The 26,396-nt window shown below is 39.3% G+C and overlaps 1 protein-coding gene across 3 annotated transcripts in view; it reads right to left on the bottom strand.

Annotated features, from left to right (window-relative positions):
* Window positions 1-25,848, bottom strand: part of sgk1 (serum/glucocorticoid regulated kinase 1) — a 99,054-nt gene extending 73,206 nt beyond the window's left edge. The window contains exons 1-2 of one of the 3 annotated variants that reach the window (XM_043686298.1): window positions 25,744-25,848; window positions 18,244-18,447 (exon numbers count right to left, since the gene is read on the bottom strand). In XM_043686298.1, the coding sequence (XP_043542233.1) occupies window positions 18,244-18,447; window positions 25,744-25,812 (273 nt within the window). In that variant the 5' untranslated portion in view covers window positions 25,813-25,848. The remainder of the gene's footprint in view (window positions 1-18,243; window positions 18,448-25,743) is intronic. The other 2 variants (XM_043686304.1, XM_043686308.1) reach the window with 2 other exon arrangements.
* Window positions 25,849-26,396: the final 548 nt, after the last annotated feature.

The raw sequence follows: 26,396 nt of genomic DNA, 5'->3' as shown, positions 1-26,396 counted from the left end.
GGCTCAACATGGTGATCCAAAAATAAAACTCTCAAGCGTTATGTTGAGTCTCTATAATAACACCATACACATGCTGTGAGAACACATTACTCTGAAACCTAATGCAATGGCAACAACGAATATCTGGAGTTCCAGATCACAGACAGAAAACAAAAGCCACTCATCCCAGCTGGAGCAGGTCTAAATCTCAGACTCATAGCCCTCAATGTGCCAAATGAGATTAACACATCACAGAGCATTCAGCCATTGATCTCAATACAGATCCTAGAACAACACAACAATATTTTACAAGATTAGATTACCTTCCTGGAGACTTATCATCTCGAAGTAAATTTTATTCAAAATGCAAAGGAAAATTCTTTACAACCCTTGATGTAAAGGATAATTACTGGCAAGTGAAGTTTAATGAAAACACCAACCTTCAAATTACATTTTGGATTATGTTTGGGGCATACAGATAGTTCGAGAAGAAAGTGAGGACTGCAGATGCTGGAGATCAGAGCTGAAAATGTGTTGCGGGAAAAGCGCAGCAGGTCAGGCAGCATCCAAGGAGCAGGAGAATCGACGTTTCAGGCATGAGCCTGAAGAAGAGCTCATGCCCGAAACGTCAATTCTCCTGCTCCTTGGATGCTGCCTGACCTGCTGCGCTTTTCCAGCAACACATTTTCAGCATACAGATAGTTGCACATGTTGTGGACATTTCCATGGCTCCAGAGAAATATCAATAAAGACAAAGTAAGCTAGTTAATTATTTGCCCAGAATGGAAGCTGTAGTGGACAATCTGCTAGCTTGTGAATGTAGAGACACAATGAAAGAAACCATTCCTGACCATGATCAAATGACTAGTGTGACTGTTAGACAGAGCTCACCAGATGACCCTGAAGCTGAACAGGAAGCAATTGCAATTAAAGATGACAAAAGTCAAGTACATTGGTCATGTTCGGACAACAAAAGCTGTTGCCTTGATCCTGCTAGTGTGAGAGATGTCGCGGCTGTGTCGTGACCAACTGATGGAAAAACAATATAATGCTTTATTGTTTTTTTTTAAACACTTAGCAAATGTCTTTCCCAATTTGTCATCAGAGGGTGAATAATTACACCAATTCACTGCCAATGGTGTATAGTGATATTGGGACATGGGACAAGAAGCAGCGTTTACAGAAGTTAAGCAACTAATGATCGCAATGCCAAATCTGAAATGCTGTCATAAGACGATGAAGTTACCCTGCAGTATCACATCAGCGAGACAGGACTTGTAACAACCCAAACAACAGTTAACACAGCCGGTTGTATTTGCATCCAGAACTTTAACACAAACAGAATAATGTTATGCTTAGATCAAAAGATGTTCCTGGTCATTGTTCTTTAAACATTTTTGTCAATATTCATTTGGAAGAGACAAAGTGACCATTAGCCATTGCGTGCATTTTCCACAAGTTATCATCTCCAAAGTGTCTACAAAGGATGTTATTTGGACATGACATGCAGATGTGCATCATTGACATACTCTGGTGAGTAGCACACACTATGTGTTAAGAAGAAGATGTCGTGACAGTGTGTAAATTCTTCCAAATCCAACAAAGAAGCAGCAATTTAACACTCAAGTCATCAATCCAGGAAAAACAATCAAGCTAAGAGAAAAGTGTTTTGTTCAGATCAAGAAAACTACCCAGTCCAAATCCAAACTGAATCGTCTAATCTTCATTGGAGTTGCCTCCACATCTCCACTACTTCTAGCTTTGGTGAGCCCAATTCCAACCCAACCTGCCCCAATGCCCCTCTTCCAGAGTGAAAATCCAACCATTTGGACATTCGGGTTGGGTTTCGGCATTTGCTTTGGGAGCAAAAATCCAGAACCATGTCTGGCAGCTATTTTCCTATCACTTTCGCAACCAATATACCCACATGCCATTTTCCTGCAGTACTGCAAATTAAAATGGATTTTGCCAGCCTTGTATGTCTCTGCATGTTTGCTACAGTCAAAAAAGATACAAAATTCCTTCCAATTTTAAGTGAGTACACATCTAAAGTTACACTGTGTGTATGTCATTGGGAATTGTCATTTTCTGCCTTTGCTAAGAAAGGAGATTCTGAAAACATGGAAATATTAAGTCAATATCCACACCAATAAAACATGTTACCTGCTACTTTGAAAAGTATTTTGCAATTTTATGACCTTGTTTTAAGGTCAGTTCACCAAGTAATAAAAACTTATGGAGCTGAGTCAACAGCATATGAAATCCATACTGAGCACTTTTATCTTTATAATGCTGATGCACTGTAATCTTTTGCAAAAGACAAGATAAAAAGAATGAACAATACTATTGAAATCTAATTAAGGATCAATTGTCTTTGTCTCAATTCAGATAGTTTACTGCATGGGAGCAGGCAATTCGACTCAACAGATTGAGACTTCTGATGATCCAAATGAACAACACCCTCTCCCTCCTCCAGCCACCCCACCACCCCTGCTTTATTCAGCCCCAGACAATCCCATCAACCCCATCAATATTTTTACTTTTTTCCTTCTCCTAACTTCCTCCTAAATGCATTTGTGCTATTCATTTCAACTATACACTTAATAATTGTTGGAATGAGTGTACTTCTTTTAAATAGTTGGTGCAGTTGTGTGCTGATATTTTCTGTACGTAAAATTAATTGCATATTTTGGAGGGGTTTTTTTGGGTTTGGAGATGCCAGTGTTGGACAGGGCTGAATTAGTGCTTCCAATTAAACCTGTTGGACTATAACCTGGTGTCCTGTGATTTTTAACTTTTTTGGGTTGAATCACGAAAGTACAAAAATTGAGCTGTTCTTTACCTGGTGTGCACTCTATCAGTTTCCAATCACGATTCCTTTATTTTCGTTGAGCTTGTTTCACTAATCTGGCTTAATGTTCACATTCTCACATGATGAAAGGCGAACCTGCTTATAATCTTCATATTGGAAAAGGGATCATGTTAAGGTGCACACCACAACCAGATAGGCCAACCTGGAAGTGCCTGTATGAGTTGGTACTAAATGGTTTACTGGCCTGCTGCTGGTGGAAACCATTTCCAATAGAAACAGCAATCACCATTAACAACCCCTACTCACTGGGAAAAGGATTACGAGAGGCTAATTGGGATATATCATTCTACACTGGTCTCAAAGCTGTTTGCCGACTGTTTCTACTGATCCAGTAAATCTGTTTCTTCCTTCTGGGGTAGAAGGTTTTATGGTAGATCTACTTTCTGGGTTAAGACACTTGCCTGAGTATGGTGGACAGTTGGCCAGCAGAATCATGGGAAATATGGTCCAGATGTTACAGCAGAATAGGCCTTAAATTGTTGTCATCAGGGAAGGAAATTGACAATCACCCCACCCTCCCTTGTAGCCTCCTCAAAAATCTTGAAGCTTTCAGTTAAAATTTCCCTCATGAGGCAGTAGTGCAAAAGAAAATCCTTTCCAAATTTGCAGTCGCACAAATTTATCACTGGATAAGACAAGATGTGAAAACATACATATAAAAATGTGATGATTTGGAGATGCCGGTGTTGGACTGGGGTGTACCAGGTTTAATGAGAAGCACACTAGCTTTCGGAGCGACGCTCCTTCATCAGGTGGTAGTGGAGGGCTCAATCCTAACACAGAATTTATAGCAAAAATTTACAGTATGATGTAACTAAAATTCTACATTGAAAAATTGATTGTCTGTTAAGCCTTTCATCTGTTAGAATACAGTGATAGTTTCACTTCTTTCATGTGTAAATCACAAAACCGATTTTTAAAAAAGTTGCATTCTCAGGTTAGCTGTTAACAATGGGTGATAGCTAGACAATATGTTGAAGGTGTTGGCCCCCTGTGTTCTCTGTCTATGCCATGATGTTTAGATTGATTCTAATCTAAAATGTGAGATAACGGAGTTTTACATAAATTCATGCAGTTTTTGAGCTCAGAGTTCTACATGAATGCATGCAGTTTTTGAGCAAAGTACAATGTAATCCTGCAAGTACAAATTCACCCCACAAAATATATGTGTGTATGTGGGTCTTTGTCTGTGTGTTTGTGTGTGTCTGTCTGGGTTGGAGGTTGTGAGTGTGAGAAAGTGTATGTGTGTGTGTGTGTAGTGAGTGCGGAGTGTCTTAAGTCTGTGAGGAGGTGCATGTGTGAGTGTGGGAGTGTGTGTGTCAGTAAGGGTGTGTGTGGGTGTCTGTGTGCACGTCTGTGTGAATGTGTGTCCATGTGTATGTGTGTATAGGAGTGCCTGTGTGTGTGTGAGAGAGTGTGTGTGTAGGAGTATCTGTGTGTGTGAGGAGTGTTCCCTCCACCGACAGGAGGGTTCCCTCCCAGTTGGGGAACACTTCAGTGGTCCAGGACATTCAGCCTCGGACCTTCGGGTGACCATCCTCCAAGGTGGACTTCGGGACAGGCAGCAGAGAAAAGTGGCCGAGCAGAGGCTGATAGCGAAGTTCGGTACCCATAGAGAGGGCCTCAACCAGGACCTTGGGTTCATATCACATTACAGGTGACCACCATTGCACTATACACACACACAGATACTCCTACTCACACACACTCTCACACAGACACAGGCACTCCTATACGCACATACACACGGACACACATGCACACAGACGTGCACACAGACACCCACACACATCCTTACAGACACACACACTCCCACACTCACAAATGCACCCCCTCACAGACTTAAGACACTCTGCACTCACTACATACACACATACACTTTCTCACACTCACAACCTCCAACCCAGATAGACACACATACACACAGACAGACAAAGACCCACATGCACACATATATTTTGTGGGGTGAATTTGTACTTGTAGGGTTACATTGTACTTTGCTCAAAAACTGCATGAATTCATGTAGAACTCTGAGCTCAAAAACTGCATGAATTTATGTAAAACTCCGTTATCTCACATTTTAGATTAGAATCAATCTAAACATCATGGCATAGACAGAGAACACAGGGGGCTAACACCTTCAACATATTGTCTAGCTATCACCCATTGTTACAGCTAACCTGAGAATGCAAGTTTTTTAAAAAGGTTTTGTGATTTACACATGAAAGAAGTGAAACTATCACTGTTTTCTAACAGATGAAAGGCTTAACAGACAATCAATTTTTCAATGTAGAATTTTAGTTACATCACACTGTAAATTTTTGCTATAAATTCTGTGTTAGGATTGAGCCCTCCACTACCACCTGATGAAGGAGTGTCGCTCTGAAAGCTCGTGTGCTTCCAGTTAAACCTGTTGGACTATAACCTGGTGTTATGTGACTTTTAACTTCATAAAAATGTGAGTTTCTTAAAAGGCCTTGATTGAGAGGGAAGGTGCTGTATGACTAGGAGATGATGATGCAGTCGTAAAGTCACTGACCTAGTAATCCACAACACCAGGTCATGGCAGATGTGACATCTGAGTTCAAATAAAAATCTGGAACTTTGAAACACTGTGTCATTGTTGTAAAAATGCTCCTTAGGGAAGGAAATCTGCCATCCTTATCCCACTTAGACTACATGTGTTTGACCTAGCCAGCAACACTCACACCCTATGAATGAAAGAAAACTGCACTCTTGGCTCAATTAAATAACCAATAGCTCCAACATTTCATCACCTAAGGTTTGTCACCCAGGAGGTGTATTAAGCACATTAATTAGCCACCATAACTAAGATATGCAACTAAGAAGTGAACCAAAATAACTTCTTCTTTAACCTTTATATTCTTTGTTTTAGTTTATTTTTCTGTGTCTTAAGAAGGTGCCGAAGAGTGGAGATACTATAAAAGACTGCACTGTATTTTATAACAAACTACACATGGCAATAAATAAATCAAATCAAATCAAATCAAATCAAAATCAATAATCAGAGCTTCTTCCAACAGAATGTGATAATGTAACAGACAAATGTTATGGCATATTATACATTATCTTTTTACTGTACTTAATGTTTGAACCTGGCGCTAATGAAGCAGTGATTCGGAGATGCCGGTGTTGGACTGGGGTGTACAAAGTTAAAAATCACACAACACCAGGTTATAGTCCAACAGGTTTATTTGGAAGCAGTTGAAACTTTATTGCTGGAACAGCACAGCAGGTCAGGCAGCATCCAGGGAACAGGAGATTCGACGTTTCGGGCACAGGCCCTTCTTCAGGAATGAGCAGAGAGTGTTCAGCAGGAGAAGATAAAAGGTAGGGAGGAGGGACTTGGAGGAGGGGCGTTGGAAATGTGATAGGTGGAAAGAGGTCAAGTGGTTTGGCGGTGGATGAGTCCAATGACCTGCATATCCTCGGTGGAGTGGGAGGGGGAGTTGAAATGCTGTGCCACAGGTTGGTTGGGTTGGTTCGTCCGGGTGGCCCAGAGGTGCTCTCTGAATCGCTCCGCAAGTAGGCGGCCTGTCTCCCCAATATAGAGGAGGCCACACCGGCTGCAGCGGATGCAGTAGATGATGTGGGTGGAGGTGCAGGTGAATCTGTGGCGGATATGGAAGTTTCCCTTGGGGCCTTGGAGAGAAGTGAGGGGGGAGGTGTGGGCGCAAGTGTTGCACCTCCTGCGGTTGCAAGGGAAGGTGCCGGGGGTGGAGGTTGGGTCGGTGGGGGGTGTGGATCTGACAAGGGAGTCGCGGAGGGAGTGGTCTCTACGGAAAGCTGATAGGGGAGTGGAGGGAAATATATCCTTGGTGCTGGGGTCTGTTTGGAGGTGGCGGAAGTGACGGCGGATGATGCGCTGTACATGGAGATTGGTGGGGTGGTAGGTGAGGACCAGTGGGGTTCTGTCCTGGTGGCGGTTGGAGGGGCGGGGCTCAAGGGCGGAGGAGCGGGAAGTGGAGGAGATGCGGTGGAGGGCACCGTCGACCACGTCGGGGGGGGTAATTGCGGTCCTTGAAGAAGGAGGCCATCTGTGTTGTACGTATTTTGAACTGGTCCTCCTGGGAGCAGATGCGGCGGAGACGAAGGAATTGGGAGAATGGGATGGCGTTTTTACAGGGGGCAGGATGGGAGGAGGTGTAGTCCAGGTAGCTGTGGGAGTCGGTTGGTTTGTAGTAGATGTCCGTGTTGATTCGGTCGCCTGAGATAGAAACAGAAAGGTCTAGGAAGGGGAGGGAGGAGTTCGAGACTGTCCAGGTGAATTTGAGGTCGGGGTGGAAGGTGTTAGTGTAGTGGATGAACTGTTCAACCTCCTCGTGGGAGCACGAGGTAGCGCCGATACAGTCATCAATGTAGCGAAGGAAAAGATGGGGGGTGGGGCCAGTGTAGTTGCGGAAGATGGATTGTTCCACATACCCTACGAAGAGGCAGGCATAGCTGGGGCCCATGCGTATTTGGAAGCACACTAGCTGTCGGAGCGACGCTCCTTCATCAGGTGATTGTAGGAGCTCCGAACGCTAGTGCTTCCAATTAAACCTGTTGGACTATAACCTGGTGTTGTGTGATTTTTAACTAATGAAGCAGAAACCAGATAATTCGGAAAGTAAAAAGAACAGAGTGGATCAGGCAGCATCCGAGGAGCAGGATGGGGGTTTTTGCCTGCTCCTCGGATGCTGCCTGACCTGCTGTGCTTTTCCAGCACCACTCTAATCTAGATTCTGGTTTCCAGCATCTGCAGTCCTCACTTTTGCCAAGTAAAAAGAACAGCCTTGCCAAGCTCTGCATCATTCAAACTCCTAAAATCTTCACAGAGCGTAATCTTCTCAGTGTTGGTGCTTGTGGAGGTAAATATGCTTTCCTAGTATCCATATCAAACTTTTTGGTAGTGTAGTGTTGTGTAGTTTAGTGTTGTGTAGTTTAGTGTTGTGTAGTGTAGTGTTGTGTAGTGTAGTGTTGTGTAGTGTAGTGTTGTGTAGTTTAGTGTTGTGTAGTGTAGTGTTGAGTAGTGTAGTGTTGTGTAGTGTAGTGTTGTGTAGTGTAGTGTTGTGTAGTGTAATGTTTTGTAGGAGTTCAGTCGTATACTGAACATGCAACTTAATTATTATTAATCAAGAGCCTGGCTTAATGATCCAAAGGTGTGTGTTTAAATTTCTCCTGAGAATGGAGGAATTTAAATATAATTAATTAAACCAAATCTGGAATAAAATGTTAGCACCAGTAATATGGCCATGAAACCATCAGACTATTATGAAAAGATGTCCGGTTCACCAATGACATTTGGGGAAGGAGAACTCTATCCTTTGTCTACGTAATGACATGTAAATAGTTGGTGGGCAATAAATGCCTTTCCAGTGAAATCCACAAAACACAAAGGACAGGAAAGAGGGAATCTCTACAAGATTACCTTCAGTGCCTTTTTTTTGAATGGATACTTCTGATGTGCACACACAAAGCAGTCTTTCAAATTGCCCAAAATCAGCGTTTGGATGTTCCCAAATGTCACAACGCTTGTCAGAAGTGAAATGTAAAAGAAAATTTCATTCTAACCTCATAATTGCCTTCTGATGTGTACTGAAGTGAGAAACTCACTTTGTGGATTCACTCAGCCATTACTGATCGAACTGTTTGCAATTCCTCAACAGAACAGAAAGGTTGACAGAGAGGCTGGTTCGACAGTACACTACACTGGACATGGGAAAGAGGAGAGAAGCCTGGGAAAACCAACTCCCAAAGTTGCATACAGGCATCTGAAGAGCACATTTGACCTTGTCAATCCTCAGTACTCCACTGCCCATTGTACGATCACACCTCTCCTAAAATCCCAATTTATTTCCAACAGTTTGGAAGATGCTGCTGAAGTGAGTTACTGAAGTGCATCATGAAGGTGATACACATTGCTGCCACAGTACATTGGTGATGAAGAGAGAATGACTAAAATGTATGCTAATGAAGTGGCCTGTTTTATTCTGAATGGTGTTGTTGGAGCTGCAGTCATCTCGCCAAGTGGAAAGAATTCCATTGTTCTCCTGGCTTGGGGAGTGACTGGGGAGACAGGAGGTGAGATACTCATTGCAGGATTCCTAGCCTCTGTTCCTAGTCTTCTGGAAATTGTGTTGATATGAATGGTCCAGTTCAATTTCTGGTTAATGGTAAAAACCCAGAATGTTGATAGTGGGGAATTCAGTTATGGTGCATTCTTGTTGGAGGTTGTCATTATCTGACACACACATGGCACAAATGTTTATTTGCCAATGATCAGCCCAAACCTGGATGTCTGGAACATTTAATATAAGTGATGATTCATAGAAAATAACTACATCAGGCTGTTACCTGAGTTATCTGTGCATTAGCTCTCCAAGTTTTAGCAGATGTTAACGACGAGGACTTTGTAGGTTTGACAGGGCTAGAGTTATCACAGATGACGTTGGATGAAGTTATGTATTTTTTAACATGCACTTATTTAATGGGGGTAGTTGGTGATAGGGGGTCAGGGAAGCTCTGGGGCTAGGGTGAAACCCCACTGAATCTCAACCCCTTAAGTGCTGATTGCATAGAAATCATTGTGTAACGTGTATCACAGCTGTTTAAGCCAAAGCATCTAATAGATGAGTTGAGCATAAATTAGTAATGCTGGTGATTTGGTGTTAGTTGAAAAAATGTCCAGAGGTGTGTAATAGCATTTCTAAATAGGAATAAAAAGAGAGGATAAGCTGTGTGCAAGGTCAATCAACCTTAGACAGAGAGAAGATAATTGAAAGAAGCAGCCAATGACCCTGAACAGTGGTTTGCGGAGGAAAATGAGCATTGTAGAGGAAGACTAAAAAACTCAATATTACATCAGCCAACCTAATAAGATGGATGTATACTTCATTTTTCTACTATAGAGGAATAGATATGGGCCATAATCATATTAATCAAAACTAGTGTTAATAAACGCATGGTTTCATCCACTCTCATCCGAGATAACTCCAACAGACAGGAGTCAAATCTATTGTGTTCTAATTGTGGTTGTCTTTCAGAAATATGAATATAATTTGGATAGGTTACGTCAGACAGTTCATAGTTATTGACCCCTGTTTCTCCTGGCTTCTCACTTGGATAAGTCAAACATTTTAATTGCTGTTGTTGACAGTTTCAAGCAATTCCTTTAAAGATTTGGACAAGCACATATGTAATACATGAGTTGAGATATTCTTGGTGACATTAATGGATGCTAGTCTAATCCATTTCTTCGTTGGTCTTTGAATGCAGCTGTAAGTCTGCTTATTTTAAATGGACTATTATTTCTGTTCACCAGGGGAAGGGAGAAATGGTGTGCATAATAAACATAATTCTCTGATAAGATTGCAACAGTTATTCTATTGGGACACTGTGAGCCAGAATAAGTATTAGGTTGGCATTTCTGTCAACTTTTTCATTTTTGAAGATGACTTGTTCAAGGCTGACAAGACTGGAGTTCATGAAGTGATATTTTCTCAAAACGTCTTATCATGTCTTTTCATTTCCTCAAATGTTAAGGACAGAAACAAATAGTGCTGCTTCTGGCATGTCTGGACTGAAGCTTTCTTTTGTCTACTGTTTTGCAGTGGCCACATTAGTCTCTTTCTGCACTAACACGTTTGTAACTTCATCCAACATTGTTGTAGTACTGAGCTGGCAATTACATTAGACTTTGGAAACAGTAACAGATTATGCTGCTGAGTCCACCCTGCCACATGTAAAACATCTGCTGGGGTGCATACTTCAGTTGTCGGCCAACCTACTCATTGGAAACAAGCTATTGAAGCTTACTTACTGTCAGCTACTCTGCTCTGGAGCTGAATGTGATCAGAAAGAACCCAACATAGTGTTGCTATTTCTTGAACACCCAGTTGCTGCCTAATTTCAGCAGTTTGACTCTCGGATTAGAAAGAAGGAATTGTAACTGAGCAGTTCTCAGGTTTAAACAAACCTGACTAAATCCATGAAGCTACAGCTGGAAATTGCGAGCAAATGCCCCTTGTTACTTGCAAAGATATAATTCGGAAAAATTGACAGCTAGGACACGAGGTCACTCTGTCAGCCATTGCTTTGATTGCATTGCCCTGCAACAATATGAGAATGTTGGCTTGGGTGTGTCCCATTGGCTGCTTAGAATGGAGGTCACATGACTTTGAAAGCTGAAACAGTTTGAGCTGGTCATTGTTGCAATGAATAATGACCTTATACGTTTTATTGGGAGGTACTTAATTTTTAAAGCTCAGGTGGGATGGACTATCAGACTGTGACACAGAGAATATAAAAGGTGGGGAGAAAGAGTCAGGTTCATGTTGTGGATGGTGTCTTTGGTCTAATTAGGAGTGACCTCAAAAGTTAAGTACAGAAAGAATAAAACATTTATTGTACTGCTACAAACTATATCCCGGCTATATTACTTCTATCAGTGCTGCTACTCACTCTTTCAATTAAGCCTCCCATGTCTCTTCACTGACTACCTGTCTCTGTATAACATCATATCAATAGGTGATGTGAATCACACTCTCTCCCGATTTTATGACTCCTTTCAGACCCATATACAACAGTCGGCTATAAAGTCCTGCATTGACCATGAAGGCCATCTGCTTTACAAACAGGAGCTGTGAATTATACAGGTTTTTTTTTTAACCAGATACAGGAAAAGAATGTAGATTCATAGTTGAGTAATTTGTTTTACAAAAGCAAGATGGGTCACTAATGTGAGGAAACATTGAAACTTTATTATTTTGAATTCTTGCATTCCTTGGAGTATGACCTGTATATTCATTTACTGTAAAATAAAAGAGATTCATCTATGGCCTTGCTTTCCTGTCCGTTTCCTCAGCCCACCTTTAAAGAAAATAGTGGCACACACGCACAAAGGACTACATGTGCGAATACACCTCACATGCTAAAACAAGAGTGGCTGCTGGTGATTGAAAGTAAAACCAAAGTGCTGGAAAAACTCAACAAATCAGTCATCTTGCACTCCAAGCATAGACTCAGTTTCTTTTTTCCCTGATGTGGCCAGACCTGGTTGATATAAATAATTTGGTTGTACCCCCATCCAAGTCTTGGTTCAAAAAATTAAAATTGGACATGAGCACTAGCAGCTGTTGGAGCAGCTTCTTATCTTGGTGCCATCTTACCGCAGTTGGGAAACAGCAGCCAAGAGCCAGCAGCCAGAAGATCCATCCATGGGGAGACTAATAGAAAATAAGAGCTTCTTTTCTCAGGCTTCCCTGAGAGGTACCAAGCAGAGGTCAAGTAGCTGTTTCTTGAGGTGATGCTTAACATGTGCTCCTTCTAGAGGAAAATGAGGTTGAAGGGATGTGTGCACCTTCTTAACTTAATTATCATCACTAATCTAACCTTATTCCTGACTTAGATGTAAAATCCCAAGCCTGCTCCAGTTACGACACTCCATACATTCTAAAACAAGCCAATGTAGCATGTCTCTACTTAATGTTTTTGTCTGTAGCATGAGGAAACTGATAAAGTTTGGATTAGCAAAAGAAAAAGTCAAGGAGCAATATGGAGTAAAATTACTTAGTGGAAGGCCAATTTTAAAGGGTTAAGAGCTCTCCTTGGACATGTATGACTTCATGTTGGACACACGTTCCAAAATTTACACATCAAAGTTTCACATTATTGTACAGCATTCATCATGAGACTGCCAATGAAAGTAAGCAATTATAATATTTATTTAAATATTATTTTGTGAATGCACAGTAAGGAGTATCCCAGTTGGGTGTATTGTTGAAGAATATTATCAGTAATTAGTGGTGATATCAAGGACATGATACTGGATTGGCTGTCTATTGAAGACACCGTCTGATACACATCCTCCTTATGTTAAACCCTTGGTTACTGTACAATTACATGTTGTTCACCCACCCTTTCAATGATCACTATTCAGTCAATGACACACTGCAAATACATGCATGTATACACCTTACCCATGTATATGTTGTCCTATTTTCCTTTCTTTTGAAGTTGAAAGTTAAAATCTCTGCTACCTATTTGGTTCTGATAATTTTGTTCCACAAATGATTATAGTAAATGTCAGTATTAACATGTGAACAATTCTTTGCTCCTGTACATAGCTCCTAATTTTTGATAATGAAAGTAAAGAAAGACATAAGATAGTGGCATGATCATAAAATGTTGGAGTGTTAATGTATCGTGCCATGAAGTTATTAGCTGTGGTCATGTTTTAAAGCATGCCTCTTGGTGAGCTGGCGGAACACAGTAAATGATGCTAAATAGGGACAGACCCTCTCTCACAGAGAAGTAGATTAGACAGAAATTTTGCTCAGATCACACTTGTCAATCTACTCAGGAACTGATTCCTAACTGATTAATATTATATGGTGTAGGACACAGAAGGATAAGAAAGAAGGAGGTATTTTAACAGGTTGCTGAGTTGCTGTGTCAAATAGGGAAAGTGGAAGAAGGGAAAGCATGAAAAGCTGGTTGCCATTATAGTGTGTCAGACAGTCGTCAATTCTTTCATAAGGGGCCAGATTTTTCAGCTGTGTCCCAGCCCTGGCCTTTGAATCGATTCCCAGCTGGAACAGAACTGAGTTCTGATTTAGTTCCAATAAACTTTCAGCAATAGGAATAGGTCAAGAAAATCTTACCCTGTGAAATATATTCCATATGCCCTTCAGTTTCAGAAACATTTGCTACCATATGAGTCAAAATACTGTTATTGTGCTTTTATTACTCATTTTCACTTAAGTTAAAGGAATAAAATGTTTTTAACTATTGCTTATAAGTCGACTGAGAGTATTGGACAGAAACTTGCCTTGGGACATAATGCAAAACAGCTGCTATAATGAAGCCAATGGAACTGAAAACTGAATAGCAGGCAGGACATAAAACTGGCTGCATAAGCAAGCTCCAAACAGTGCACTAATTTAAGAGAAAGCAAGGTCTACTCTGACATAAAGCAGGAATAACATTAAACTCTGGAAATACAATATTCATTCTATTTTATATCATTGAGAAAATATTTGAGGCAAATCAAACACGAGGACTTGATAGAAAGGCAATGCCTTTTTTTTAAGCACTTCCATTCATAAAAATACAACTGTGGTACCCAGTTCCACAATTTCATATTGGGGCATGTTTAAGAGGACATTATAGCTTCCATGTGAAGAAGTGGCTGTTCACCCTTGAGTATAGCATAGTATCTACTACCATTTTCAGTAGCCATACCCCTTCTACTCCATCTGATCAGTTCAAAGAATAAATTACATGCACAACTTTATAGATAAATGTGTACATCATCTGGTTTTTGCTTAAGCCAATAGATAACAAAGTAATTCAAACTTGGTGAATATAGGATAAGCGTTGGACAGTGACTTGAATGATAATGTCTTGGAATATCTATGGCTACATTTAATTAAACAACTACCTTCATCTAACATTTTATGTTTCTGTTTGCAAATGATGTAGATTTACTTGCTCCAGCTTCCCTTAGATCTCTGCAATCTTTCAATTCTGGACCCTGGTATTTTCCCAGTTTTCAGTTGTGCCACGTTGGTTTCCACAACCACCTGATGAAGGAGTAGCGATATGAAAGCTAGTGCTTCCAAATAAACCTGTTGGACTAAAACCTGGTGTTGTGTGATTTTTAACTTTGTACACCCCAGTCCAACACTGGCACCTCCAAATCATTACATTGGTATTGGTGCCTCAGTTACTGGATCCTAAGATCTAGAAATCCCTCTTTAAATCTCTTCAGCTTTCTACCTCACTTATGTCTAAAATGAAATGCCTTAAAATTATTCTAATATCTCCCTGTGTGTTTCAATATCAAAATTTATTGATAATTTCCTTAGTATACTCACAAGTTTCCATGTTAAATGCACTACACAAGTCAGTGCAGTTGTGGTAATATATAGAAACAAGGGATTGGCGAACTGCATCGAAACAGCAAAGTTTAAACAACTTTTCCGCTTTGTTCTTATCTAAAAGTTGAAGCACAAGTATAAATTGACTTCCTGACAATTATAATATATACTTTGTGATAAAATATTAGCACTTTATTCTGAGTTTTTTTAAACTTTTCAGCTACCTCTATTCTAGTGTCATCTGCTAATATGCTGTCTTCACTGAGTTTACAATGGTATTGAGGATGGCAATGCCAGTGACATTAAATAAAGGTTGTTAATGAGTTCTACTGTCCTTGGATTACAGCAAGTTAATTTTCCCCACTATCTATGATATAATTACGGAAAACAATACGCAAAGATTTGTTTTGGAACCCAAAATGCTGTGGGCATTTTTAACTTATAATTCCAAAACATGTATTTTAAAAGAGGGCTGGTACAGCCAAAGATGACTGTGGATGTACAGTAAGTGGCCGCCTGGAAAGAGGGCCTGATGGAATGTAGCAGCATCAAGGCTATTTCAAATGGACTGGATTGTGATCGTTTCTGACAACAAAAACAATGAGGGTTTGATGACTCCTTACTCCTCAACTAATCACCCTCCTGTGGGTAATACAAATTGCAGACACTGCTGTGTTTTTCCCTTTGAAGAAAGAGGAAGGACAATAATTTATAAAGCCACTTCGATCTCTACAGGTATATGCTAGTGGGTTTGAATGTTTGTATGCTGTGAAGGTCATAGTGAAAGAAATATCGTCTGCCACTCCTGTGTTGCTGGATAAGGAAGCGTGCCTTTGTCTCTAAATGCTGAAAATAGGAAACAGAATACAGAAAACAGGACAATTAAAGGTTCTCTTACCCCGAATGTAGGAATTCCATTACAGTCAAAAAGCATCAGAATGATAGAATCTCAACCAATCTGCAAAACTAAGGATCATGAAGCTGACTGTTCAACTACACCAATGTTAATACCACCAGTAACCTTTACTAAATGATTGTAATGTTCAACTCAGGATTAGAGTGGTGCTGGAAAAGCACAGCAGGTCAGGAGCAGAAAAATCAATGTTTAGGGCAAAGACCCTTCATCAGGAATGAACCTGTAATGTTCAACTGCCCACTCTTCACGAACAATTTCAAGACTAACCCATATTTCTGTTTTAACTCCCACCTTTTTTTTGAATTCCCATCTTATTTCTAATCCATGCTTATGTAGCTATTTCTTCCCATATGTCGTAATTGATGAACTCACTCTTGTTAATACAAGAAAGCCTGGTTAAAGCGTTTCTTTTCTAAACCATAATTTCATTTGGGTCTGGGAGAAATGTATCTACAAATGAAGTGATTCTTTCTAAATTAACCTTGTTGTAAACAACCCAGAGAATGGGCAAATACAGAAAGACAGCGAGTTCACTCTTCCGCATCTGGGAACTGAGCAGTTTGGAAGTATCTGGTCTAGAATTGTGATAAATTGGCGAATATCTCCTGGAGTCTGGTTGCAGTTTTACTATGATCTGATAAATGTCTCTTAGTTATTCTCTTCCTCCAACGGATAGTTAGAATTCAATGGAAGCTGGTAGAGTGGGCAAGATGATGAGGATGAGTGGGAGAAATGGGCAGGAGACCCCCATGACAATTCCTGATGGTGGGGAAACAGTCCTACATTTAATTGGGGAGAGGGGGAGCAGGTGAGGTGCTAGTTGTAATGGGCTATTGCAGAAACCCTACCTGCTGGTATTGGGTTATTGATTAGGTTCAATAAATATTTGAAAGTAATTATCTCTGAGCATATGGGATCTGATAGTGGATCATAGATTTAATGGGACTTGCACAAGTCTCCTGTGGCACCCAACAGTCAATCAGCAACTCCAGCTGGGATCTACCTGCAGCCTTAGAGAGGGAGTCATCATTCATAGGCACTCAGGGCCCAATTGAATGAACCAGAGTCGTGGAGTGGGGCAGAAAAGTGTACTGAAAGCCACTTTGTCTCTGCCCTTGCATCTGACAACCTGCTCTTCCCTGCAGGAAGCTTCCCCCATGTGACCCCACTCCACTCCACTCCACTGTTTCCAGGGATCCAGCTGATCTCAGGCACTGCAATGTAATTACGTACTGCCAGCCTCAGGCTGGATCCTTTGAAGGGTGGTTTTCAGTCTGACTGACTGACAATTTGATTTAATAGGAGGCCCCTCGACAAGGTTCTTCATTGAAATTGTGTTGGGCTTCCATTGAAAAAGAAACCTGTCCCCAACAGCTTTCCAACTGATGTGCGACACCCCTCTCACCTCAAATACCACCCAATGTCTTTGAAAAAAAAGCACAATATGGTTTAAAATGCATATCAGGCTTGGTTTCAAAATTATGGAGAATAAATTGCAACACCAAACAGCTTCAACTTTAGAACCTCATGTAAGAAGCATTCTCCAAAGTTCTGCAGTTCTTTTTGAAACTGAAACTTAAAAACCAGGAGCAGGGTCGGTTATTCAGCTCTACCATTCAAGACAATCATGGCTGGTCTCATCTTGGTCTCAACTGCATTTTCCTACCTGCTCCCTATAACTTCTTCATCCCTTACCAATTAAAAATCTTTCTGGCTATGTCTTCCTTAGATTGACTCAATGTCCCAGCATGCACCTGACTCTGGCATAATGAATTCCACAGAAACACAACCTTTCTGAAAGATGTAATTCCTCCTCATTGCTGTTTTAAATCTGTGAGTCTCTAGCTGAAACCCATGACCTCTCATCTTAGAGTTACTGATGAGGTCAGGAACTCACTGCCTGAAACAGTGGCAGTACCATGAACCAACATAATGTTTTAGAATATTTAGTTAATCTCTTGGATCGCCATAGCATACAAGGATACAAGCCAAGTGCTGGTAATTGGGACAAGAGTAGATAGGTTTTTGATGACTGGCACAGACACAATGGGTCAAAGGTCCCCTCTCCATGCTGTAAAACCCTATGACTTTATAATGTCTGTAATCCATCAGTAGCACAGAGATACATTTTAGTAATACGGTCTTCAATAATCGAGAATGGCTCACTTTGGCCAAAGACACTCACGTCTTCAGGTTTAAATGGTTCAATAAATTGGTTTTCAGTTCTGACTATATTTCATTGGAATACAAATTTTAAGCAGCAAATCAGACAGCCAGATTATTGAAGGCCTGTTGTCAGGTTTGGTTGTTGGGAGATAAACCTGGAATAATTAATGCTGGAGGATATTAAAGATAAAATTGTTGCAAAACAAAGAACTGCAATACTGGAAATCCGAAATTAAAACCAGAAATTGCTGGAGAAACTTAGCAGGTCTGGCAGCATCTGCAGAGAGAAAGCAGAATTAGTGTTTCGAGTCTAGTTTTGAAGAAATGTCCCTGGATCCAAAGTGTTAATTCTGCTTTCTCTCCAAAGGTTAAACTTTTGTGATAATTGTGTTAGTAAAACGTTAAATGATTCTGATTGACTGGCTTACTTTGAAGCTTCTGCTATTTGCCCGAGTTCCAACCTTGATAGCCATTACTTGAGAAACATGGCATTCTTGACATGTAGACTGACATCTTAACTGTGGGTCTGCATCTTTTTGCGTTGTAGCCCTCACAAAGGCATCAGAATTGTTCAAATGTGTGTGCTGATACTTGTCCACATTGACCTTTGCGCTCCTGATCCATTTCCTCACCTGTATATGGCAATCACAGTCTCAGATATCATGTAGATTTAAGACAGTTACAGAAATGATACCATAAAGCTGCAGGGTTTACGAGACAAATCACAATGTTACACTGCCGATTTAGTTGGCACATTATTATTCTCCAATTGCAGGATATCAGCACCAACAAAATGATAAGGAGAAATTACCAAGCAATCCATTTAGCTTCCATTTATGCTGTGCTTTATTATGTTCAGACTTTTTTTTCTATTTGTTTTAATTCTTTAGTGACAAGTGCACATCTCTTACTAAACCATAAAACGTCTTTTGTAATTGAGGGCAGTCACTTTGACTTTGGACAATTCTATACAAGCAATGCTATCCATGACAAAGATGTTTCACATTCAATATTTCTTGGCAGATTTAAGTTTTGAAGGATTATGGAAAATTTATTTATTTCAAACTTTTGGAGATATCTGGAGTGATTTCTTTAAATGAGGCCATTTAGATATTGAAGTTAATTTTCACAAGGCTTTCTAAAATTCATATGACTCATGATAACTGTTTTATTTTTGTAGGTTCCTGCTATGGCTGTTTGAACAAGGACTAGAAGGAGAATAGACTTTGGCATCTGGAATTATCTGGGGAGCAAAAAGCTTATATGGAAAGGCTGCCTGAGTAATCTCCTGTGATGAATCCTGTTGTTGTGTTCCAGGTGAAACCTCATTGTTCTTCTAAACAGTGATTTGAAGGAAATCCTCTATTTTGTATTGCTGAGCAAGCTGTATCTGCAAATACTCCGGTGACAACCATACGTGATTAGGTATCTGCTGTGATCTTCTGACATGTGGGGTCAACAGACATTGGAGCTTTCTATGCCTCATCTTTTTGCCTTCAAGAAAAACTAATTGCCAGAATTTTTTTTTTTCTCCAAAAAAAAGTGGAATCTACCAAAATGGAAAACCACTCTTTATCTCTTCCTGAGGAATGTGCATCTGTTTGAGGGGATAAATACCCTTTCTTAATACCAAGTGTATATAGACTGATTTGTGCATTTTATTTAGTAAGTTTTAAGAAATGAGTAGTTTTGAATTTATTTTTAAAAGCCTGGATGATAAAGTTCTCTTTACTTAAAACTTGATATAGGAATGTCATTTATTGGCCATCCCAGTAACTGGGAACACTGTTTTCACAGTGTGCCCTGTGGAATAGTGGCAACAGTGCACTGCTTCAGCCTCAGTCCTAACATAGCACATTCACTGCCTATTACACATTTTCATGTTTCATTTCTCCCTTCACAATTTTTAGCTTTCTCAAAATATGTAGAACTCCTCAATGAAAAGGAAAAACTGATAATGTGCAATCATACCTTTTAAATTGTTGCTCTCAGTAATATAATTAGGAGATGCATGGGATGACCCATAAGAAAGAAAAGTCCTGCTTTTGTATAATGCCTTTCGCAGACTCACCAAATCCAGAAACACAGTACTGCCAACAAGATACTTTAGAAGTCAAGTTGCCATTGTCATCTAGAAAGCATTGAAACCAATTTACACCCAGCAAGGCCCCAGCAACAACAGTGAGCCAAATATGAGATAATCTTGAAATCCGATTTCAGGAGAAAACTATATTCCATTAAACTGCTATTCATCAAACACTGCCAATGGCTCTTTTGTGTCCATGTGGACTTAAACAAAACTGAATTATTTTCCTTCATCCCTGTGGGGAAGTGCCTGGCCTGCACCTGGGGTTTCCCAAACCTGCCTGTACAACTGAAAACAGGAACTTGTTATGTAGGAACATCAAAGGTGCCCCCTGAGATCCTCACATTACATGGCTTCGTGCACTGCAGCATTGCGTGTTGCTTTTTACACATAAATACATGGAACAGAAGGAACAAATAGAATGGATTGGAGGCTCAAATCGAAATTGGTGGTTTTGACATATAGATTTTACTGAAGCATTGCTGAAAGATAATTGGCAATGTGGGCAGTATATATGTCCAGTTATAATATCTACAAGAAAGATGAGGAAAATGGAAGAACAGAAGTAGTCTCAGTGGTTTAAGGACAAAATCATTGAAATGATAAGAGAGGATAATATTGAAAAATAAGCAGTGGTGAATCCGTGCTTGTTCCATATTTTTGGAATTTTGCTTTAAAACAGTGGAGGCGATGTGGGTAGAATTCATAAATATAAAAGGAGTTAAGACTTTAGATGGAAGTTGTACATAGATCACCTGATATCAGCTGTGAAGTTATAGGTTGTTTACATAGAACAGGATAAATGCAGGAAGGATGTTCCCAAAGTCAGAGGAGTCCAGATCCAGGGGTCACAGGATAAGACATTTAGGATTGAGGTGAGGAGAAATTTCTTTACCCAAGGAGTGGTGAGCCTGGTGAAATTCTCTGTCTTTGAAAATGGTTGAAGCCAAAACATTGAATGTTTTTAAGAAGGAGCTGAATATAGTTATTGGGGCGAAAGGGGTCAAAGCTTGTGAGAAGAAAATGGGAACAAGGTACTGAAATGGATGATCAACCATGACCTATTGAATGATGGAACAGTCTTGAAGGGCTAAATGGCTGTCCTATTTCCTACAATGTTAGTGATTGTATTGTGGTCCACCAACCTGATGTCACAGAATCCTGAGTAGAGAATCAAGGAGTCTAGCTCTAAGTCCTGATTGAAGATGACACCCCGACTCCTGATCATATCTGTAATTATGTCAAACTAGCCATTGTAACTTGCACCTATTGCTGTCATGCAATAAACTACATAGAGCTATTAAGACAAATAATTACTCTCGTGAAGACTCCCATGTGATTCATCACTAGCACTGTTAACCAAGCAGGCTCTAAGGCCTCATACAGAAGTGAAGATTGGTCACAGCATCCAGACTCAACCACAAACTACCACAGTCTGTTCAACAAATGGCAGCTACTATTCCTTCAATAGCATATAAGGATGGGCATTAAATGTTGGTCTGGTCAACAATATCCATATCCTATGAAGAATAAAAAACAAATGTCCTCAAACTATGGTAAGATCAGATTGGCACTCAGGTAAGTAACACTACTAGGCTTTATTCAGTATGGAATTATCTACGCAAGAGAGAGTAGGAGAGAACTACACTGAGACTCTACAGTTGATTTTGATTCCATCTCGTTGTGACAGCATTGTGCTATTACAGATGACATAGTCTCTAATTACATAATATTCAATCAAATTACACAAACCAACAAGGGACATGCCACTTTAGATTCAGGTATGAGTAAATGAGCCAGATTTAGTTAAAAACCTAATGGTGAGTGGTTGTTTACTTTATAGTGAGCATAACATGATCAATTTCAGCATTTGTCTTTGAAAGAGACATTTGTTTATAAAGCTAACTTTACTGCAGCATGATAGTGATTGTCTGTCTGTAGTAAGCTGGGAAAACTGTGAATGGGATAAAAAAATGATCAATTTCATGTGATGCAGAACCAATTTAAACTTCTAAGGGACAAGAGCTCTGCATGAAAATAAATGCCAGGAATGACTAATAATGTAAGAGGCAGCATAAAATGAAAAGTACAAAAATGCAAAAGTCCTGGTGAATGGGAGAGATTCAAAGAACCACAAAGGCTGACAAAATTGATTATAAAAATTAAAAAAAAAACTATGAAAGAAAATTGAATGTCATCAAAATAAACATAAAAATGTTCACAATGACATTAGGAATAATGCAGGGACCAGGATCAAAAGCAAAATATTGCTGATACTGTAAGTCTGAATTTAAAGCAGGAATTTCTGGAAGTGGTCTGCAGATTAGGCAACATCAGAGCCATTGCAATCAAAAGTAATATGAATCCCTTGACAATACCAACATTCAGTTTTCAATGAAAAAAAGAAAGTGGCAGAGATGTTGATTTGATTACTTTGTAATGATATTTATAGTGGAGGAAGAGGTTAGTATGCTAGACAATCCAAGGAAACAAATATTAAATCAGCAGAGATTCCCCAAAATTAATGTAAACAAAACAACAATAATGAGGGAATAATGGCAATAGAGAGAAACAAATTCTTAGAACCAGATGGTTTACAATTTTATAGAAAAAAGGTCAAAATATTGCAAATTTCAGAACTATACTCTTCTAAACTTTTCTCAATTTGAGAACTCTTGATTTAGATTGGAAACTTTTTGCATGTTGTTTAGCTTTTAAGACAGATGAGAAAAGACAACCAGGGCACAATAGGTCTCTGGGCACAAGAATTATTGTCGGAAAATTAATAGAGTCAAGAGTGAAGGGTCATGTGTCTAAAGACGTAGCAATAGTATATTTCCATCATTTTAAAAGAGATAATGAATCAGTAAAAATGTGAGAGATGAACTTCAATGAGGACAAATGTGATATGGGAAGATTATTTTCCCCTTATGGGAGAGTCTCAGACCAGCGAGCATATTCTCAGAATAAGGTGCCACCCATATAAGACAAGATGAAGAGGAATCTCTTCTCATGGAGGGTGGTGAATCTATGGAATTCTTTACTGCAGAGGGTTGTTCAGATTGAGTCATTAAGTGCACCTTTGGTGAGATAAGGCAAATTTTTAATCTAAAAGGCAATTGAGGGTAAAGGGGGAAAAGGCAGGAAAGTGCAGTTGAGGATTATTAAATCAATCATGACCTCATTGAATGGTGGACCAGACTTGATGGGCTGAATGACCTAATCTGCTCCAATGTCTAAGCCCTTATGGATCTAAAAAGAATTGAACAGAATATTTTCTAAATGGTGAATATGTAGAAATTGTAGAGTTCATGCGAGACATGGGATTTTAGGTAAATGAACTATTAAATATCACAAACAGTACCAGAAAATAATAAAAAGGCTGATGGAACTGTGGCCATTGAATCTACAGAACACGATACACGATGTTATAAAATTATACTACAGCTATCCAAAACCCCAGTTAGAAAGCACCTGGAGTACTATGATAGTTCTGAACTCTATCCCACTGCAATGGTGTACTCACTTTTGTGGGATTGCAGAATTGCCATAATATATGAACTTCAAGATTCAAGTCTGAGATGATATTGTGCAGATTGGGGTTGTATTTCCTAAACTTCAGAAGCTTGAGGTTTGATTGAAGTTTTCATGAGGTGAAAGGGAACAAAGGATAGATAGAGAGAAGCTATTACTGCTGATTGGGGAATGTGGAGCTAGAAAGTATGGTTCAAAAATTATACCCCCCTTTTAAAGATTAAAATTAGGAAGTGTGGTAGGAGCTTGGAATGCTTTTGCAATTGCCAAATTGATGTCAGTTCAACTGTAATTTTTAAACCATGATTGATAGACTTTTGTTAATGAAAGGTTATAAAAGGATATGGAGCAAAAGCAGTATGTGTACTATTTTGCAGATGAACTATAATCTTACTGAATACTGGAAGAGGAACAAGGAACTAATCGACAGCATTTACTCCTATTTTCCTATCTTCCTAATATCTCATAGATTCTAATCTTGACTGCAAGTGATAGGTCCATTAGAGATTATTCATATTTTTCTTTCCAAGGTTTAATATGCAGTTGAGCTCTTAATATAAGAATATAATCACTGCTCTTGAGAGTTTAAGTAATGGAAGAGTACTTAGAATCATAGAACCCTACAATGCAGATAGAGACCATTTGACCCATTGAGTCTACATCATCTCCCAAAGAGAATCCTATCTCCCCTCATCTTATTGCTGTAACCCTGCATTTGTCATGACTGACCCACCTAGCCTGCACAACCCAGGGCACTACGTGGCAATTTAGCATGGCCAATCCATCTAGCCTCATGATTCTTGAATTTTACTTCTTATTTGTAATCAATGAATACATGCTAAGGTCATAGGAGGTGTTTTTTCGTAGCTGCTGTCCATCAGTTTAGGCTTTTTGGAAAATAAGGTTGGAATATAGAAAGCATGCCTTAGTCCCTTGGGAGCCAAACATAGTCAGGGTGACACATAGTAGATATTATGTGCAATATTTCCATAACAAACTGCCATAGCATAAGTTGAAAAATAACTTTGTATTATGGAATTCTTTATTAAATTGATGTAATAACACGCTTTTATGAAAAGAATGGGATATAACTTAGATTATTACCTTTCACTGTACTCAACTGGTACATGTGAAAATAACGCTATTTCAATTTGATTCAATTGTTATGGGAGTTTACAAACGTTGCAATGCCAACTAAAATACGATGTTAAGTAAAAGAGTCCTTTTTGCTCTTACATGCACATACCAATATTTTAAAAAATCACATCTGTTAATATGCAGCAGTCTATTATTACTGGTGCAGCACAATACTGTTTGATTTATTGATTATACACAGGATTGACTTATCTTCAAAGAACTAATGTTATTTGATGCAGGATTGAGGGTTTAGGTCAAAGACAACAAGAAAGACCTACAGTGACCAACTATAATTGCTTTGGACATTATATTGATAAGTCTTTACAACATTCATTCATAGAAATGTTTGCAAGTGCTTTCACCTGAAATATAAGTCAGGACACTAGCAATGATATGCAAGCTTTGTCTTTAGGACAAACCAGTGGAATGTTTAATTCATAGGTTTGAGTGCAACTAATTCATTCATTATAAAAATGAAGAGATGTTGCAAGACATCCAATACACACTCATGCTTTGGCTTTTAAAACAATTACAAATTCAATTCTTGCATTCACCTGAAACTTAATAATATGAACCTGAAAGCTTATTGAATATGTGTAACCATAAAGAAGGGTGGTCGGAAATAGACTATACTGAATGCAAATAGTATTTAGGATGAGATTCTTTTGCACAAGTCATCAATTAGATAATGCTGTATTTTGATTTGAATTATGTACTAAAATAAGTTACATTACAAAGGTCAATCAATGAAATTAAAATAGTTATTTGTCATTCTTGGTGTAATGAACAGTGACATTGAGATTTGAACTTATCACTACAGCTTCAACTTAATTGTAACCTTAAAATCATCATAAATAGATTATGCAGAATGGTATTTCTAATAATCAGACCTTGCAATATAGAAGGTCATTTTGACAAATCAAGTTGAATCAAAAATATTTCAAAATATTATTGTATACTGTTGTGCAGGGCCATTTAAAAAAGAATTCTTAATTTTAACTGACACCTGAGACTAATAGATTTTGTAACTCTATCCCTTGGCATTTATATTGAACCAGCTATTCTGATCCAGTGTCTTCGCTGTCAGATTAAAGCTGTGACATTGAGATAATTGCTCTTTCAGAGAAAATGCAGTACAATAAACATGAATTGAAACAACCGTAAATCTTACCCGTTTTTTCAAAAACTGAAATGCAGAGCATTTGGTGACAGAAAAGCCAGCTATTGTCCTGTTTTTCATCTTCAGAATCCTGCAATGAAGCAGCACTCCAGGTCCAGCAGCTTGCAAAATCTGCTTAGTCAGTACATCTGCTTTTCTCCATTCGCCACACTAACAGTGATATCTGAAATGAAGAGAAAGTGCTCAGCAGTTGATAACGGTGGGACTCCCTGAAGCCCAGGTGATGTTTTTGTCTCTTCACAGCTGTATTGCATCAGTCTCTCGCTCCACTCTTCAGCCCCAATGTGACAGCCTGTTAAGTCGCAGAGCAGAGTTCATTTATGAAATAAAAAATCACTATGCATTTGGGTATGTGCCAGAAAAGTGATTTTATCGCCTCAGTTTTAGCAGGCTGTGCAAATGATGGCAGTTCAGGCTTTCTTGACAGCAGTACAACATTGCTTATCTCATCGTGCTGTGCTCGTACTGATGATACAGCTCCTCAGTCTCCCTCAGAGGCATCCTGTGAGACTCAGAGGTGAATGGAAGCAAAAACAACAATGAGCTGGCAAAGAAGCAGCATAACAAGAACATCATTAGTGGAAAATTCTGGGAAATGGTATCAGATTCGCTCAAACAGTGTTTGTAATGTGTCAGGGATGTAT

The sequence above is a fragment of the Chiloscyllium plagiosum genome, chromosome 3, assembly GCF_004010195.1.
Source record: "Chiloscyllium plagiosum isolate BGI_BamShark_2017 chromosome 3, ASM401019v2, whole genome shotgun sequence".
Classification (NCBI taxonomy): Eukaryota; Metazoa; Chordata; class Chondrichthyes; order Orectolobiformes; family Hemiscylliidae; genus Chiloscyllium; species Chiloscyllium plagiosum.
Note: the sequence above shows the minus strand (reverse complement) of the source record. Positions and strands in the feature narration are given on the sequence as shown.